Genomic DNA, 18,672 nt, shown 5'->3' with positions numbered 1-18,672 from the left:
GAGGTATAGATCAAGGTCGACACAATAAAACACTTACGTACATACCAGACGTTGACTTTTTTATTTGTTGGGTGATTCCCGCCAGCTGTAAATTATCAGTGAAACAAATTCTTTGCACGTTTGTTGTATATATTTATAGATTAAAGTACATAATTTTTGTCTTTTGTTTAATTGTAGTTTGAATTTTCTGTTGAATACGTGTTTTCATCATTTTTCTTTTGTTTTTCGCTGACGTTCTCATTTTTTGTTTTTGTTAAGTTACTAAAAATTGTTGAGTAAAATAATTAAGTATAAATTACAGAAATTGTTATTATTGTTGATTTTGCTGTTGTTGTTCTTGACTTGCCAGTTGTTCGATTGTTAATACACAAAAATTACAACTACAAGCAAAAAGTGAACTTTACATTAAAATTAACAATTGTTAATATTGAAGAACTCACGTGATTGTGTGTATGTGTGTGTGTGTTTGTATGTGTGTGTGTGTGAAAGAGTGTGTGGATTGCACAATAAAAGCATTTGATAGCTATTTTTAGTGTTAATTTGTTCAACATTATTTTGATAGCAGTTATTAACGGGGAATTTCTTGCTGCTGCTTCTGCTGCTGATTCTGCTATTATCGTAATTAAGTATAATTTGTTGTTTTGTTAGTGTATTGCAATAATAACGTTATCATTATTTCGTTGACCGTGCTAAAAGCTCTAAAAGTGCGCAAATATACGATTATCTTTGACTACCCACAACATCTATCAATATCGCGTTCTATAATAAATAGTATATTTATGTATATCATATTTACCTGTGTATACGTGTGTGTGTGTGTCTCTTTGTGAATGGAAGTGTGCGTGTGTGGGGGTGTGTGTGTTTAAGTATGATTTTGAAATCATATTTGTATCTACAATAAAATGCTTGATAGCCCTGGGCAATAGCTCCTAAAACACAAAGATCCATAGATACTATATGCACTATATAAGGTACCTTTTCGATCGATTTCTACGCTCGTGCATGCTGATCTTCTATCCTAGAACTAAGATTAAATATACATATATGTATATCTATATATTTTTGTATTTGTATATGTATGTATAAGTATGTATATGTTGTGTCTCCATTCTTTTTTGGGGTATCTGTAAGATGCAAAGCAAGCATTTTCTAATCTCATTTTCTCATCTATTTTACATACAATTAAACTGCGCGTTACGCGTGCTAATAATTTTGTTCATCAAATTTCACTTTCGATTTTCTTGTTGCATTTTCTTTTTCCTATAATTTTCAATTTTCAAGCTCTATTTTGAATGTTATTTACGCTTATTAAATGCATTAAATTTCAGTAATTTTTCGATAATACATAGTAGATATTTACTTGAATTATTCATTCATTATTTTTGTTTTATGCGCCTTTTATGTACACACATGTACAAACAAGTTTTTGGTGTTGTGCTGGGCGTGGAGGGGAGTGGCATGATGATGGATGTTAATTATCAACATAAATATCTTGCATCTACTAGGACTTTCGAGATATCTGGGAATATCTGTAGCTTTGGCATGCCAAAGTATTAAATTTGTCGAGTTAATGTTATGTTCTGGTAAATATATGTATGTATATGAATGTATAATTATCATGTAAGTGTATATATATTATTATATTATATATTGTAGTTTTTGTCTTGCTTTTGAATTTCATTTAATTTTCAATTTTTGGACGTATTTTCAAGTATATTTGGTAGTTGATGCAAGTAGAAAACACAGTTCGAAAATATACATACGTATACTTAATATATATATACGTGTATATATATATTTATATATCGTCTTGAATGCATCGAAGTACATATATTCTGGTTAACTGAATTAAGTTTGGATCCAGTTGGAATCTACTTCAACTTCAACTTCGTCTTCATCTTCGGTTTTGACTCTGCGTTTGGATTTTGGTTTCTAAGTGTAAATCGCTTCTTGTTGTTGGTAGTTGTAGTTAATATATATTTTTGTTTTTGTTATTGTTTGTAAATTGCAATTTATCTCAGACTCAGTTTGGAGTGTCTTGGATGTCTTGGTTGTTGGATGGATGGATACGTTTACGTACAAACGTTTGTCAGCCACTTTTCATGGCTGGCTTGCCCTAGAATCGAACTTTGTTTTATCATCTCATATCATTACTTGCATTGTTATATCGATTATCTTAAACTTAAAATTGAATATTCTTCGGCAATTATTGCTTCATTTGTTTCTTCTTCCAAGTTATTCACGTCTTGGACTAACGCAAGCCTTTCTTTCGGTTAATGGTTCACAAACATAGTCGCACAACCTTCAACATTGATAAATATACATATATAAGTGTAAATACATAAATCAAATGATAAGCATACATACTAATCACATTGAATATAGAACAAATAAAAATAATAAATATATATATAGCAAAATGAAGTTTATTTTTTTGTTTTTAATTATAAATGGAGAGAAATTATAAAATACATCACATCAAATAATACAATTAACATATATGCGATGCGAATGCATCGCTGTTATATGGAATATGTCATTATTATTATATTATCATTATTACAATATACATATAGAATATACTAATATTGTATTGGTTTGTATCGTTTGTAATTGAAATACATATTCATATTCATTATAGATACGTATAAATGCGCTAAACAGAATGGGAGATATATTTGAAAAAATATTGCATGTCTCGTAAAACTTATTGCATAAATATATTTATATACAACTGATTTCATATATTTGATATAGTCCATAACAATAATAAAAATAAGCTCATATATGTATGTAGTTGATAAACCAAGTCACATTGATATACATTGATAATAATAAGTGGTAAATATTAAAGTAAAGTAGTCTCGTATATACCAAAAAACAATTGTATTAATTAAACTAAGGGCAATTAATTAATCGGTACAAAAATATAATCATCAATTGTGCTTTATCAAAAAGCAAACATCGGCAAACATCATAATTAACTACTCGAACTCAACCAATTGAATTAAGAATAATACACAAACGATTAGGAAACATACACAAACATACACGCACATTCATACATAGTACATACTCGATTTTAACGATTTGATTAATTAGTTTAGTTTCTACTGCTGCCAAGTGTGTATTGAAAGTGTTCGTGGTATTGCACTTGATTGATGCAACTACGCGAACGCTCGCACTTAGCTTCACTATCCATTAAGAGCGGTAGACGCAAGGGGAGCATTTAGTTAATTACTAGTTGGTTAGTTGTTCTGTTCATTTTTTTGTCTAGCTGCTTTAGACACCGGCGGACAACAACAACGACGACATTTTGAAGCAGAATGTGTTGTGTGGTGTCTGTGAGCGGGTGTGCGGAGGCTTGCGGTGTGTGGGTGAGAGTAAGTGAATAAGTTAAGCTAGCGTGTGATTGGTTAATGCTCCGCATTGTTCGTTGCTGGACGATGTGCATCGTTGGCGGTTGCGGCGACCTTAGAAGGCCGTCGAGCGTCGATTGGCATAGCATTTTTTGCCATGAGTGTTCGCATCCGCAGCGCCACTGGTTGCACGCAATCTGTGGCAGGTTGATGGAGTCGTTGTTGCATTTGCAGTTGCACTTGCATTCATTCCAACTCCAACATTGCTAACGAGCGTCGATTGCCTGCAATTAGTCCAACGCTGCATTTGATGCGAACATTTTGGATATAATCATTTGCGGGCCGAAACATTTAGCGATTCGCCACGGCTCTTCGAGCGTGTCATCGAGCTACTCATCTCTGTGAAGGTAGAAGCAAAGTGATTCTCTCATCAGTAACGACAATGACATCTCAGTTTACATTTTGTCATTGAGCCTTACCTTTGCTGATGCTGTTGCTCTTCTCAGCCGCCTTGTAAGCTCGCATCGCCCGGCCACGCTTATCCAACAGCAGTTTGTCGGCACGCACAAAGATGCCATGCTTGGGCTTGCACTGGAAATATTGTATGCCCTGCACGGAACCGTCGTTCTTGCCCGTGGGCGTGTCCAACTCAACGCCTATCCAGGCACCGGGCTGAAAGTGGGTGGTGCCAACAAAGCTAACAACGCCGCTAGTATTATACGGACGTATAAGCACTGACTCGCCCACGACAATCCACTCGGGCAGGGACACGTCCAGCTCCTTGCTTTCATCTGTCAACAAAGAACGGATAATTAGGTCACCATCGTCGGCGATACAAATTGATATTAATACGCACCTTCCACTTCTGTGCTGCTCGACATGACACTGGTGTTGACATCCAGATAAGCGCCCAGCCCCTCCATTTTGGCCACCGATGCGCGCTGATTGTTGCGTGTCACATGATTCGTATGGTTGACATTCCCGTTGCCGTTGCCATTGCCATTGTTGTTGTTGCTGCTATCGCAATTGTTCGGTGTTTGCGTTGTTGACTTTTTGCGTCGCATCACTTTGCCCTCGGGCAACTGCTCCCTCACAATGCCATCGCCCTCAAGTTGTTGCTCAGCTGACTCGATTATCTCGGAAGTGTCAAGCGAATTATCCATCTCAATCGATTTATTGCCATTCTGATTGTCCGTGACGTGCTCCGTCGCATGAGTCAGCGGCTGTTGCTCCTCCTCCTCCTCCTCTTGTTGCTGTGGTTGTGGCTGCTGTTCTTGCACCGACTCCTGGGGCAATTCTGTCACTGGCAACTTGGCATTCACATTGTTGTTATTGTTGCGCTGCAATTGTTCGCATTCATCATCGCTTTGTGCATTCTCCTTGGACTCTGACTGCTCCAATGGATGTGTCAGGGTCTGCTGTAGTTTCTTTGACTCTGCTTCAAGCGTTTTGGCCTTTGGCATGTCTTTAAGGAAGGGATTTACACGCGCCTGGCGATTTGGCGGTGAATTTGAGTTGATGCGATCGAAATCTACAAGGATAACAATGTGTAAATCGTTTGTTCAATTCATCAGGTCATCTATTAGCTTACCTGGAGTCTCGTCAATGCTCATGGAACGCATAGAAGTGATGTCCTCATTGCTCAGATTGTTGCAGGACACTGCCTGGGAGCCGTAGCCGCTGCTGGTGGACGAGCTCATGCTGAGCGTGGCCAGTCCAGTCAGGTGCTTCATGTTCGCATTGGCGCTGGATGTGTAACTCAAGTAGCTTTGATTCGAATGACTGCTAACGTCCATGAAGGAGTCCATGGTCTTGGAAGCGGTCAGACGGGAGCGTGTGGCCAAGCCTCTGTTCTGCTGCCGTTCCTGCTCATATTCAGCAGCATATTCCGAATCACTGTAGCTGTCTTCGGGCTCCTCATCCAACGATCGATGTCCACCCAATGGCTCTTCGTGCAACGTTGTCATGCGCATGCCAAGCAGTTTGCTCGTGGCCGGAGAAGCTACATAGAAAGTGAAAGAATGTAATTTTAGTTACGGCTCTTGAGGAACATAAATTCAAGCTTAGCAGTTGGGACTTAGGGCTACACAAACCACATACGTTTTGTTGGCGCAATTCTCAATGTGTTCAAGTTCAAATTGAGATTCAAAAATGTTGGGCGCGCTGCATTCCATGGATCAAGGAAGACAATGATTATGTTTTAATGTTTAGTTACAATGATTTATACAAACATGTGATGAGAGCGATTCAATAAACATAACTCTAGCGACTAACTCGCCAACAAACATACACAACAAATCGAAATTGGAAACGTGGTAACAATTAACTAAAACTAGAACTAGAACTAGAAACTAAAGCTATTAACTAATAGTTAACACTAGGCAATCAAATTGGTTAACTAAATGCGCGGCTCGTGCGAAACTCGTGCTGTGCGTGCCTGCTGTGAAATGGTGCACCAAATTGGGAATTATAAACTGTCTGTGTGTTTTATATTGCGAGTGTGTGGTGTACAATGAATATGAACACAACGAATGGATTTTGAAAGGGGGAAAGTCATCGATCATAAATAGTATGTATGTACAAGACTACTACAATGAATGATGGCAAATTGTCAGTGTTTTGATTTTGATTTAAGGACATGGCAGCAGTATATGAGATGTGATAGTGATGACGACAGCTAACAGAACTAACATAAAACTACATAAGTTACTTACTAATACCCCCTAAAAATGAAGACATTGATGAGATTCAACAATTGTGTGTACACATTGAATGACACTGAATGAGTGTAAAGTGACTTGAATGAGGTGAGCGGGGTTGGTGGCATGGTGAACAACAGACAAACTTAAACTCCAACTAACAATTAATGAATTTCAATCAATTTATATTATGCACTTTGCAGGGCCAGCCTTTACCTGACAGTATAGAGCCTTTCAAAATTGAAATTGTTTTATAGTTTTTGGTTTTTTTTTTTTGTATTGTTGAGAAAGCACAGAAAAGAGTACATTATGACAAGTGAAATAAACCAGAGATATAATCAGAAGGATCATAAATGATGTATGTATGTTGTTGACTTGTGATGTAGTATTTATGACATAGGTATGTTTGTTTTGTATGTCAATTTATATGATAAGCTCTGGTGATAAAGGTAAAATTAATGTGCATTTCGACTCGAGTCATCAGATCGAATTGTGGTGTTGTTATTGTAGTTGCTTTTGTTGCTGTTGTTGTAGTTATTGTTGTGGCTAGTTAAAAGTTTAACATTTTGGTTTTTTTTTTGCTATTTGTGTTGCATTGAAGCAAAGCAAGAAGTAAACTTTAAACTGTTATGAAACAAGTTGAAGCGGCAAAGGCAGTTGCTTGCTTTTGTTTTGGTTTTTAAGCAGTTGGAAAGCATTGACAAAGTGTGTGTGATAACACAGTTTGGAAAAGGATTTATCTTTTGTGTATAGACTGGAAGAGAATGTGCCTAAAGTTACACAATTTATACGCTACTAGTTAAGAACAATATATGGATAATAAATTACGCTAAAACAAATTCAACTTTGATAAATAGGTACATATGTAAATACGAATCAAAGATAAATCCCTTGCTCTAGGACATGACAGCAACTATGTTGCACGGTTTTGATTTAGATATTTGATTTGGTTTTGGTTTTGCTATTTGTTTTATAGTTCAACAAGTTGCTGCGCATAAGCATTAAGTAATTAAGTATATTAGATAGATATATATGTTTGTTGTGAATCAAAAAACGTTGGTTATATGTTTGGATATAGTTGCTCGAAAATTAATGGTGAGTATATTCAAATAAAAGATGTTAGTTCTCGCTGTTTGTTTGCTAAGGGAATACACACCAATGCCAAAGGCCTTGCCCGGTGAGTCGTCGGTGCTTCCCTTGCCACCAAAGCTGTGGCGATTACGTATGACACCTCCAGCTCCTGGTCCTGCTCCGCTGTGTGCTGAAAAAACACCGAACGGAAAAGTCCATTAATAATGCAAACAAATGGTCGAAAGCAAGAATGGTATTAAATTTCCAAACCTGGCGTAAACTTGTTGCCGAGCGCCGTGTTGTTCAGATCCGCAAAGGACTCGGAGCGACCCACATTCAGCAGCGACTCCATCGAGGCATCGAAGCGCATAATCTGCGTAAGTTTATTTATGAGTTTCTTGTGTCATAAATTACGTGTGCATATTAAACAGGAAAATGTTATTTACCATGTATGAAAAGAATATTAAAAATAAAAATAGAAAACATAATGAAAATAAAAAACCAAAAACGGGAAACTAAAAACAAAAACACACACACATTATAGCTGGCAAACTGAAAGCCACACGGAATTTGCAAGGGCGTGGGATGACCAGGTGGTTGGAGGGGAGGACACAACAAAACAAAACAAAATACAAAGTACACAAACAGAGGCTACAAGACAACAAAAGGTAAAAGTTGAAATTGCAAGTAGTAACATCTAGAAAGCATAGATTACAGTGTTTCGAGTACATTGCACACAAATTACTTACACTCCCGGTCGTGGTGGTGTCTTTGACCGCCTTTATGTGCGCAGTGAAAAGCAGTTAACACACACACAGATATATATAAAGAAGCACACACACGCACGCACACACATTGATAAAAAGATAGGAGGCCAATATACAGATTGCAGTTTATAAGGCGCGCCGAATTTAAGTTTGATTTAAGATTTTTGTTGTTAATTTGTTGTTGTTTTAGTTTTAGTTTTAGTTTGTTGTTAGTTTTTTGTGTGCGGTGTGTGAAGAATACAATTTATTGTTGGAGTTATTTGGTTAGATTTTTGTTTTTTAGTTTTGGTGAAAGCGCATAGAAAAATGTGAAAAGAGAAAGAATTGCGTTTTAGTCAGATATTTGAATTGTACAAGTTTAATTTTGCTGGCTTGGTGAGGGGTGGCGAGGTGAAAGCAGCACAAAAGGCACACTAGGAAGCATAGCTTGCTTAGCTCATCATCGCTGTCGTCACATACCTGTGAGAAGTTCGGCACTGACACTGTCTTGCGCATCGACAGCGGCTGTCCATGAGCCGTCTCCAGCTCCTTGACGGCGACATTCTGACGCAGACGATCCAAGATCAATATGCTTTCCACCGCCGAGACGCCGCGAGTATATTTCTCTGCAGGAACAGGAAGTGAAATTATTAGAATCTATTATCTACCCCTTCATCAATTTGTTTTCAACTCTTACCTATGTAAGTTTCGCCATCGCAAGCCGAGCAATCATCGCCACTGGCAGCCAGTTGGGCCAGCGATTCGCGATCCTCCAGCTCCTCCGAAGCCTTGGGAATGTTTGAGACCACCTCATAGGTAACGCCACTCTGCCAAATCGCATTCTCGCCGCGCACCAAGCGGAATTTCTTTAGACGATCTGTCAATGTTTGTCCCTTCTTGATGTTGATGCTGAGACGCTTGCGAAGCACAAGATCCATGGGTGCAGGATGCGATAAACGCACAGTGGTGCGCAATATCAGATAGATGCGTTCATTTGCCTCGGTCACGCGATTCAGCGCCTGGCTGTCGTGCATGGACGAGTCCCAGCTGGCCACGCAGCACACGTCTTTGTCCAGATGCTGTAGAATTTGCAGCGTATAGAATTTGTGGCCATGTTCCTTGGAGAGAATCGAATTGATGCCCGAAATAGACAACTCATCGTTGGTATTCTGTGCGGAGAGATCATCACCATTTAGATTGAGAAACAGCACAGGTACATGAGGCTCCATGCCGGACGGCGGCTCCCACGAAGCAGGAGCGCCCGGAATGCCCGATCCTGGTGCCGGCACCAGCACAGCATTGCGTTCCTCGGTCAGCGATACCCATTGATGTACAAGACTCAGCTCACGTTCGCGTTCCTGTTCGTTCTTCTCCTCCTTCTTGATCAGCATCTGTATCTGTTGATCCAAATACTGGCGACGACGACCCAGGGCCTCGCTCCACTTCTCGCGCAACACTGTCAGATCCTCCTCCTGATAAGAGTCCAATGGACGCTGCAACCGTGAACGAACCGTCACGCTGCCAATGGCCACATTGACGATGGACTGACAAATGATGGGCAAAGTGCCAGAGTTTTGCACTGGTTTGACACGCACATTGACACGACGCTGTTGTCCCTGCCGCAGTTGGTAGATGCCTCCAGTGAGAACCTCGTTGCGATTGGTTACCTCCACGGGCGAGTACTCGCCATTGTCGTTCAGCTCGTGTATCTCGACCCAAAGTTCGATTTTGCGTGACAATTCCGCCCAGCGATCGACCAGGGAACGAGCCTTAGCCTGCTGTTGCTCCACTTCCCAGCCCTTGGACTTGGAGAAGCCGGCACTGCGATGTCCCCAGACCTCAATCGAAAGAGCTCCTTCGATGCAGTGCTCCAGGAACTCTTCGTTGATGTTGACCGTAAAATCTTGGGTATGCTCGAACTTGAACACCATATTCTGATCGTGCGCTGTAGACTCGGCATTGATCACCGGCACCACCATCTCCTGATGGCCCCAGAATGTGTACTGGCAAAAGACGAAGTTGGACAAGGAGAGCGGCAAGCCGGAGGCGCATTTGATGGTGACACGACAGGTGATTTGATTGGCCATCGGGTCAACGGGATCGTCGTATTCATCACGCGAATCTGCCGACGACGTTTCCGACACCGATTCACACATGCGATCTTGCGGCATTTGGCCGGCAACGCGTTGAATCTCCACCTGCAGTCGACCGGCAACTTCTCCCTGTTGGCTAATAATGGGCGTGTGATAGTCCAGCTTGACATCATGGAACAGCACCTCCAGATAAACGTTGGCCACGCCAATGAGATTGTGATTCTCTTGCGACTCATAGAACGGATCCTGTGGCTTGCCATTGTCATCGTCCTGCAATGCGGCAAACAACTCAATTATTATGAACAACTTAATTACAGTCTCTCATTCAGCTTAAGCTCTAGAGTTAAATGGTGTTGTTTATGGGCGGTTTAGGGACGCTTTTAATTACCTTGTCGTCGAACTCATCGTCTGAGAATGTCTCAATAAGGGGCTGTAGCATGGGGTTAATTGAATGCGTGTGCGAATTATACGAGTACACATAAAGTTTTATGGTTAGTACAAAAGACAATGGATTAAGGGTGATTCAGAAAAGGAATTAAGACGCACCAGTCCATTGAGTATGCGCTCCTTGTGCTCCTGGTACATTTCTCGCATGTCAATCAACTTGTTCTCCAGCTTCTCCATACTCCAGATTTGGCTGCCTGAATTTGTGCGCTTCACCAGAATCGCTGGCTCACTGACAAATGCGCCACGCCTTCGATTGGGACTCAAGTTGGCAGGCGGTATTTGCAAGGTCACCGAGAACTTGGTTTTCTTCTCCATTTCCTCGGCCAGAAAGTTTGCCTCCTGCACCAGCGAATTGGCTCGCATAATGTCCGTCTTAAGCTGTCCCAGTGAACGTCTGAACATTTCATCACGTTCCTGCAAAAAATGAATATTATTAGATGCTGAAATAATTGCGTTAATCTCATATTAAATTACCTGTGCCCATTTCTCTACGCGCATTTGCGAGGTAGGCGTATTAGGCGTCACTTTGCCCATACGCAGGGGATCGTAGGGTGCATATGGAGCGTAGGGTGTGCTTGGCGAAAGAATGTTGCGCAGCTGTTGGAATTGTCGCTCATACTCTTGTCTCTGTTTCTCTAGCGCTACCTGCTTGTCCTCCTCGTGCTGGCGTTCAAGGCGAGCAATCGCTGTCTGTATGGGATCGTTGCTAAGCTCATTTTGCATGATCTCATCGCGTGCAAAGTTGTAGTCGATGAGTTGTGCGGGTGTCTGGGGCTCTGAAGCACACATGCTGGCATTGTTGCCCACCCGGGGCGAGTTGACACGGAAAAAGTGATGATTACCCCACAGAATACGATCGCCGTTCTGTAGCGGCGTCTTCTCCGATGCCGCAGAACCATTGACAAAGCAACGGGCACCCTGAACGGGTTCCATAAATAGTCCGCTGTCCTCGATGGTGATGACACAATGCTCCGGCTGTATGCCAAGACCTGATAGCTGAATATCTGGCTGCTGTCCACTAATGCTGCGGCCGCCAATCAACGTGCGTTCCTAGTAAAGATATTAAAAAGGTGAGTAATGTTTTCATTCTTCGATTTAACAATTCAAACTTACCTTTAGGTAGTAGACCAACAGCTCGTTGAGGGACGGATCTGCATTTAAATTGACCAAGTAGTACTTGTTCTTCTCCACCTTAATGCCCGAGGCCTGCACGCTGATGCCCATCTGCTCCAGTGCCTGCTGTCGCTCGTTTTGAATGCGTTCGGTTTTGACCAGCTTCTCCTCCCAGGTTTGCGAGATTTGCTTCATCAGATTCTCGCTCTCAGCGAGTTTATCCTGCACATCACCCACTGGTGATCCGGTGGCATGCTTCAACATGCTGCGCAGCGTTTCCACCTCGTGACGCAGTTCGCGAATGATGCGAGCATTGGGATCCTCATTGACAACGGCATGATTGACAATTCGCTTGGCACGATCCGCATAGCGTAGCGTGGACAGCGTCTCCTCGTAGTTGTCCGCCGACGGAGAAATGGTGGCCACCATTACTGTCTTGGAGTTGCCGCCGAGATTGTCTTTTAGCAGCCAGGTAAGCACTGAATCACGATAGGGCACAAATTTATCGTTGGCACCCTTTTTGCCATTCGATTGATCGGCCAGCTTAGAGATGACCAGACCCAAGGTAGTCAGCGATCTAAGAAGGGAAGATTAAATAGAATTACTTAATATGCTACTTCAAAATAATTGTCAGAACTCACTTATTAATATTGGAGCCTTCTTTGAGGCGATCACCAACAGCGCCCGTTTTGACAGCACGCTCAGATCCAGCCAAATCGACGAGGGACATGCGAGAGACCTTCTCGCCACTAACGCCAGTTGCCTGATCGGTGAGTATCTGGGTTAGCACCACCGAGAAGACGGCATGGGAGCGCGAGGATTCGGCATTCATGTTAGTGGCGGCCACAGTACGCGACTTGTTGCCCTCGGTCATGAGGTTATCAATGTCCTGATACGATGTGACTGCCAGCTGGGATAATCCATCGACATATGGGCCAAGCACATTGTGTTCGCGCACCTTTAGCGACTGTTTGTTTGGCTTTGGATCGAGCAGATCGTGCACTTTCTCATTGTAGATCTCCATATAGGACACCTCCACTTTGTACATCAACTCTGGTGTCGATTTGTTCGCTATCGCCGAGAACAGTTTGTCACAGAGTCGCGGTATAATGCCCTTGCTCTCCTGTGAGCCCATCATCGTGTACGATTTGCCAGAACCTGTACAGAGAATTGAGTCACGATCAAGACTACTTAGACAGAGATGTTGTTGTTGTTGCTTCGCTTACCTGTCTGGCCGTAGGCGAATATGCATGCATTATAACCCTGAAATGCATTATCCAGTATATCACGTCCCACGCAATCGAAAACCGTCTCCTGTGACGCAAAGCTGTCATCTTCTGGGTTCAGTGAGTAGAAGCAATGATCGAATGCAAATGTCTTTGGTTGTTTTCTGTGTGAATCAACGAGGAGAAGAATACAACACAAATGTAAAGTAGGAGTAATTGAAGAAGTCTAAAGAGCATTGAGCTTACCTTTCCATTTTCTCCAGCGTTGGCGGATTTTGGAGTATTGTTTGCTGTTTGTCCATTTCGACGATGCATTTTGTACCCAATTCGATTTCTGTATACAAAGCGGAAGGATGCAAAAGTATTTAATAGTGCAATGATTCATTTATTAAATATGATTTGAGTTATTTCAACTCAAGGTTGATAACAAGGTTCGCAAACAGTACAACAGCGCAATATATAAATACTCTCTCGATGTTTACATAAATAAAATATATTCATATATAGTATATAATAGATATGCGGCTCTTTCAGTTGTCCGGGTTGTTGTCAGTAGCTTTCGTATGTGAGTGCGAAAAAAACACAAAACAAAACATAACATTCAATTGCACATAGTCGTCTACTATATAGTACATTGTATAATCAAGGCGATAAATGTGTGTATATATAACGTATACACAAAATGTAAGCAGCAAGTCCAATGCTATAGCGCAATCTTTACTTCACATAGTACATATATAATAAAAACGCGAACCTTTCAAATTATTGTAATTCCACAAAAAAACGAGTACAACAAGAAAATGTTGCCCAAAACGTGCAGCGTAATAAATATTCTGGCATAAAAATATTTACAACTTACAGCTAAGCGGACACGGACATGAATTCGGACTCGGACGTTGCACCACAATGAGTCAAAGTGTGTGTGTGTGTGTGTGTGTGTAAAGAAACACACAACAAAAAATAACTAAAGAATCGTAAGAAATAGCTGGAAATGTTAGCTAGCTTGGAAATTGGTTGAAATATTTGAGTCCTGCGGCCTTCGTGTGTCATGACAAAGGAAGAACACGGGCAAACAGGAAGAGCTCAGGTCAACAAGGTCTACAGTGAAACCTCTTAAGTGGGGGATACCTATAAACATTCGTCTGCATAAAACAAATGAGTAACTTGCAAGTTGGTTGAATAATCGCATATACTATAAAAACATCACCAAGAACTGTGGCCAAAGGCTACAGAAATTGCGCTGGCTGCTCAACAAAAGAAACAAAATGTCTCTTCGAGCAAAAAGAGCAGTATACGTACATTGCATAGTGCCAATCTGGATATATGGAATGCAGATTTGGGGGATTGCTGCCAAATCAAATTACAAACGCATCCAAGTACTGCAGAATAGGGTGTTACGGCGAATTACAAACTGCCCTTGGTACGTGAGAGGATCCACCCTACACCGCGATCTGAAAATACATTCTGTAGAGGAGCAGATTGGCAGACACACAAGCCGATATAGCGATAGGTTGCTAACTCATAAAAACAGACTCGCTAGGAGACTACTACCAGCTAGACCTTTGAGGCGATTGAAGCGTCAAGGGTTCGCCAAAACGTTCACCCAATAGTGAACTTCTCAGAAACACCTTAAACTAATATGAGGTTTGGCCCAAACATAAACATTTCTTGTACCTGTGTTGTTATAGTACTATTTTGTTCTTGCTGTACTGGTTCGATACTTAAATAAAGAAACTAATTAAAAAAGAAAACTATAAAAACATGCATAATAATAGCAATTACGCTTGGCAGCAACCCATAAACAATTGCATTTGCTTATAATCGTAAAAGCCTAATGAATGGAAAGTGCGTGACTCAACGTGGTCAGACCCCACTGTAGCACTGTGGTACTCATAGGTAATTCACAAAACATGCATGTGTTTGTTTTTGCGGCCTCTGCTTGCTGCTGCTCCTGGCGTTGCTCGCTCACATCCGTTCAACAACGTTGCAAAAATAAATCCGACGTGACATGGAAATGGACATGAACATGGCGAAAGGGTCGAAAAGACGAGAAACCGAGACACCGAGAGAGAGAAAGGCAGACAGCGAGAGAACGAGTGAATGAGAGAAAGCCACAAAGGACGCACATCAACATTGACCATCATCGACATGTTGCAAGAGTTTGTCTCTGTGTGTGTGTGTGCGTTGCCATAAATAATTTGATGAGTTGCCCCCAATTTGTGAGTGAATAAGTTCTGGTCAGTTGGTCAGCTGTGGCTTTGTATAGCTAACTCTCTAGATGTAGCTCTAGCTGATTTTGGGCATTTCTCCGCTATAACCTTAAAGTGTGTTGCCATTGTTGCCGCTGTTGAAATTAACATACACCAACACACAGACACACACACACTAAAAGCGAGAGGGAGCGAGACAGCTGCTAAACATCAGCAGACATCAGAAGGCAGGGAAAACAGGTTAAGCTTTTTTTCTCATTTTTTTTTTTTGTGTATTTTTGGTAGCTTTCGAGCTGTGACTTCATTTCAAGCGGCTGGTCATTTGCTTCCCTGTCTCTGTGTTAGTGTTTCTCAAGTGTGTGTGTGTTGTTTGTTGTTATTTCAATAGTTTTCATTTTACGGTTTGCTTGGTTTGGATTTGGATTGCGACTCTTGAAGAGTTCGAGCGCCATAAGCAATAAATATGACTGAAAAGCGGAACGAAGAAGATGTCACAAAATCTGATGTGGGAAGGGGAATGAAATTAATGAAATATACGTTATAGTACCATATATACAATATATGTGATTCGTGGGAATTGCTGAATGTATAACATTATTAGCGCAACAACTATGCGTGTATCACACACGTATTATCAGCTGAGATAACACATTTTTTTTATATAACAAGTTGAGTTTTTGTGCTAGACGAGCTTATCAAAACGGACAGGGACAAACACTCACATACACACACACTCACTCTTACACCTGTCAGTGAATCAAGCGTGGAGAATAACAATCGAATCACTAGCGAAACATGACACAAACCAGCTCCAAATAAAGAAGTGATTTGGCAACATGTGGAAACAAGCAGCAGCAGCAGATGGGAACAGAGTCAAAGAGAAGTAAAAGAAGAAGTAAAAAAAAAAAAAATACTGTATATATAGTATTCTATATGCATGTTGTGTCTGATACAACACGAAACATATGCGAAAAAGTAAATGCCAAATGACATCCACTTGACGCCCCGGAGGGGCTAAAATTGACCTGCCCCTCTGCCCCCCTTCGGCCAGCCACATTTCCGTTGCACTCTGTGTGTCCATGTGTGAGTCATGGATAAGCCAAATGAATGATCGCCGCTTGACATTGGAAGTGGAAGTGGCAACAGTGTTTTGCGCCTTTCGAGTTTACTTTGCACTTGCAACCGACGACGACGACGACGACGATGGTTTCACTCACCTCCAATAGAAACGAAAAATTAGCTGGAAACGAAAATCGTTTGTCAGTCAAGAGTGTCAGTTAGTCAGTCAGTTAGCTATTCATTCATTCAGTCAGTCAGTAAGTCGCTCTACAAGGCTGCTTCTGCCCCGCAAAGCAGCAACAAACAGAAAACAGAAAACAACGACAACAACAGCAACACAAATAAAAAGTTGCTGGCGTTGCATTGAAAAACGAGGCGACCTTTTGCTAAGCAAAGCAAAGCACAGCAAAGGAAGCGCAACATTTGCATGAAAAGCAAACGAAAGAAGCAAACGAACGTAGCAACTATGCAAATTTTGTTATCCCCCCCACTAAAAAATAGAATAGAGTTTGAGTGCTTCTTGCGAGTAGCCTCACAAATTGGTAAAAAGATACTGTATAATGCGGATAAGTGCAGACACATATTTTACACACAAAATTATGCAATTATCCGCAATATGCAATTAAAATAATTGTATTTTTAGGTATCTTAACATTTGGCGCTGACAACCATAGTACAATATTTTGGCTGAGCTAATCAAATGTTGCAACTAAACAAGCTGTTCTACACTTAACCGAAAATTTTCTTTTCTAAAAAATTGTGTCCAACATTTGCAATTATGTGCAACTGCAATTATCTCAAATAAACTACATTTTACTAATTGACCTGAATATGTGTATATCCAATACATTTACTCGAACGATGTAAAGCAAATAAGTCACATATATGCAATTATCTTGGATGTATGCCATTAAATGCATTTAATTTAAAAGATTTAGAGCAAATAACATTCTGCAATTTACATACAACTCCATAGAATAATCTTAGATGTGCTATAAAATGCAAGTGCAATTATCGACATTCTACTGTACCACATTATACACATGAGTATTGCTACTTGTCTTGTGCATTATTTATTGATTGCAGCACGAGACAAAAGACTGAACTCGATTTAAGACTGCATTCGCAAAACAATGGAAATCATCTTTCATTATACCATAAATTAGATTACTCAACTGAAGATTGAGTTGTAGTTTGCAATTGTTGTTAGAGTTGTTATCGTTGTTGTTGGTGTTGTACTTACCACGGCGATTAAAGGGTCGCACCCTCACAGCAACTTTGATCTTATCACTTGACATCGTGGAAGGCCTTGAAGCTTCGCTGCTGCTGATGCTCTCACTTTTACTTCAACGCTTCAGACGCCTATGCGTATATTTATTAGCGTGTGTTAGTGCGTGGATAGGTGTGTGGGTGCGTCTGATTCATGCACCCAACTAACACACACACTAAAAAAGGGGATATGACTGGGACGGTATTCGTTATTGTTGCTGTTGTTGTCTGATAATCCAGTTGGTGTTGTTGTTGTTGCTGTTGTTGATTTCGTTAGCTTGTGAACCCGCCGAGAATTATGTGTGGCACAGTGGCACGCAATCGTCTTTTTTGGGGCAGGTGAGTCACTAAAACAGGGACTCGCGACTCAAACTTGTGTATTGTTGTATTAGTATTAGTATTTTTGCTGTTCTTGTTTTTGTTGTTCCGCCGAATTGAGTGAACGATTCAATTAGCGCCACGCACACGAATAACAGTTGCTCTAACGCTCCAAGTAATACGTCATGTGGGGCGGTCTGCGATTGCGAGGCAAATATTTCCATTTCATTCTTGACTTTCGTTATTCATTACACACTCTCACACACATACACACATGTAGGTGCATAGCGTATGCATGTGATTGTGTTTGTATTTGTGTATGTACTGTACACACAGGTCTCTTTATTTTCGGTTCGTTGTTATTGTGGCTCAATTTGTGTTGGAATCTTCTTTATTTGCACAGAGTTGTCACATATATTTGCCCAAAAATTACATTTATTGTTTGCCTAATTATAATTATAGTTGTTGTCCTGCCCGATTTTAGTTGCGTTGCTTTCGCAAACAAAACAACAATTACACACACATATACACACGTACAGTTTTAGGTGGACTTTTGGCAAAAAAAATGAAAATAAATATATCTAAAACTGTAAGCACTGTTGTATGGGGGGGAGGAGGAAGGCGCGCTCCACCGACGCCCGCGCGAAAAGTCACTCTCTTTCTTTCTTGCTTGTGCTTGGGCCCGTATGACTGACTGTGACTTCGTTGGAGAATCGATTTTTATGGCTCTTTTCCTGAAGCTGGGAATTTTATGCTGCGCAATTTTCTTTTTCGTTTACACTATGTTTCAATTATCAATTGCACTTTTTAGTTGTCGTTTACGCGTCGTTTTGCATTAATTTTCTACAATTTTTTGTTTGCGATTATGTTTTTCGCATCGTTTCACTTGAATTTTTGCTATTTATTTTATAATGGTTTCTCAACCTGCTCTGACTACCGATAACGACAGCGTGGCCGCAGCTTGTGTTTAAAAAAATCCCACTTTGCGTAAAGATGGAGAAACATCGATTGGCACTTGCGATGTATCGATGTTTTTTTTAATTTTTATATGCTCTGATGAGT

General features: G+C 40.8%; 1 protein-coding gene across 4 annotated transcripts; it reads right to left on the bottom strand.

The window, feature by feature from the left end:
• Positions 1 to 108: 108 nt before the first annotated feature.
• Positions 109 to 18,553, bottom strand: LOC117572713 (kinesin-like protein KIF13A). Of its 4 annotated transcripts, XM_034255773.2 has the most exons (19): positions 17,267 to 18,553; positions 13,001 to 13,088; positions 12,755 to 12,918; positions 12,170 to 12,686; positions 11,529 to 12,105; positions 10,890 to 11,465; positions 10,515 to 10,829; positions 10,357 to 10,398; positions 8,573 to 10,238; positions 8,356 to 8,501; positions 7,879 to 7,908; positions 7,400 to 7,502; positions 7,215 to 7,319; positions 6,275 to 6,289; positions 5,460 to 5,522; positions 4,951 to 5,361; positions 4,216 to 4,890; positions 3,839 to 4,150; positions 109 to 3,758 (listed from the first exon to the last, which is right to left on the bottom strand). In XM_034255773.2, exons 1-19 carry the CDS (start codon positions 17,319 to 17,321, stop codon positions 3,691 to 3,693), a joined length of 5,928 nt encoding a protein of 1,975 aa, XP_034111664.1. In that variant the 5' UTR covers positions 17,322 to 18,553; the 3' UTR covers positions 109 to 3,690. The 4 variants fall into 4 exon arrangements, with proteins under 4 accessions (XP_034111664.1, XP_034111665.1, XP_034111666.1 ...); XM_034255774.2 differs by lacking the exon at positions 6,275 to 6,289; XM_034255775.2 differs by lacking the exons at positions 5,460 to 5,522; positions 6,275 to 6,289.
• Positions 18,554 to 18,672: the final 119 nt, after the last annotated feature.

Source organism: Drosophila albomicans, chromosome 3 (genome assembly GCF_009650485.2).
Source record: "Drosophila albomicans strain 15112-1751.03 chromosome 3, ASM965048v2, whole genome shotgun sequence".
NCBI classification, from domain to species: Eukaryota; Metazoa; Arthropoda; class Insecta; order Diptera; family Drosophilidae; genus Drosophila; species Drosophila albomicans.
The sequence above is the reverse complement of the archived record's forward strand: the minus strand, read 5'-3'. Positions and strand labels throughout refer to the sequence as shown.

What these genes read in the sequence shown, in the direction of transcription:
- LOC117572713 (XM_034255773.2), bottom strand. Translation starts at nt 17,321, where the DNA reads ATGTCAAGTGATAAGATCAAAGTTGCTGTGAGGGTGCGACCCTTTAAT. An exon ending in ACGCTGGAGAAAATGGAAAG is followed by an intron (nt 12,919 to 13,000) that starts GTAAGCTCAATG and finishes TGATTCACACAG; the next exon opens with AAAACAACCAAAGACATTTG. An exon ending in GAGCAACAGCATCAGCAAAG is followed by an intron (nt 3,759 to 3,838) that starts GTAAGGCTCAAT and finishes CTACCTTCACAG; the next exon opens with AGATGAGTAGCTCGATGACA.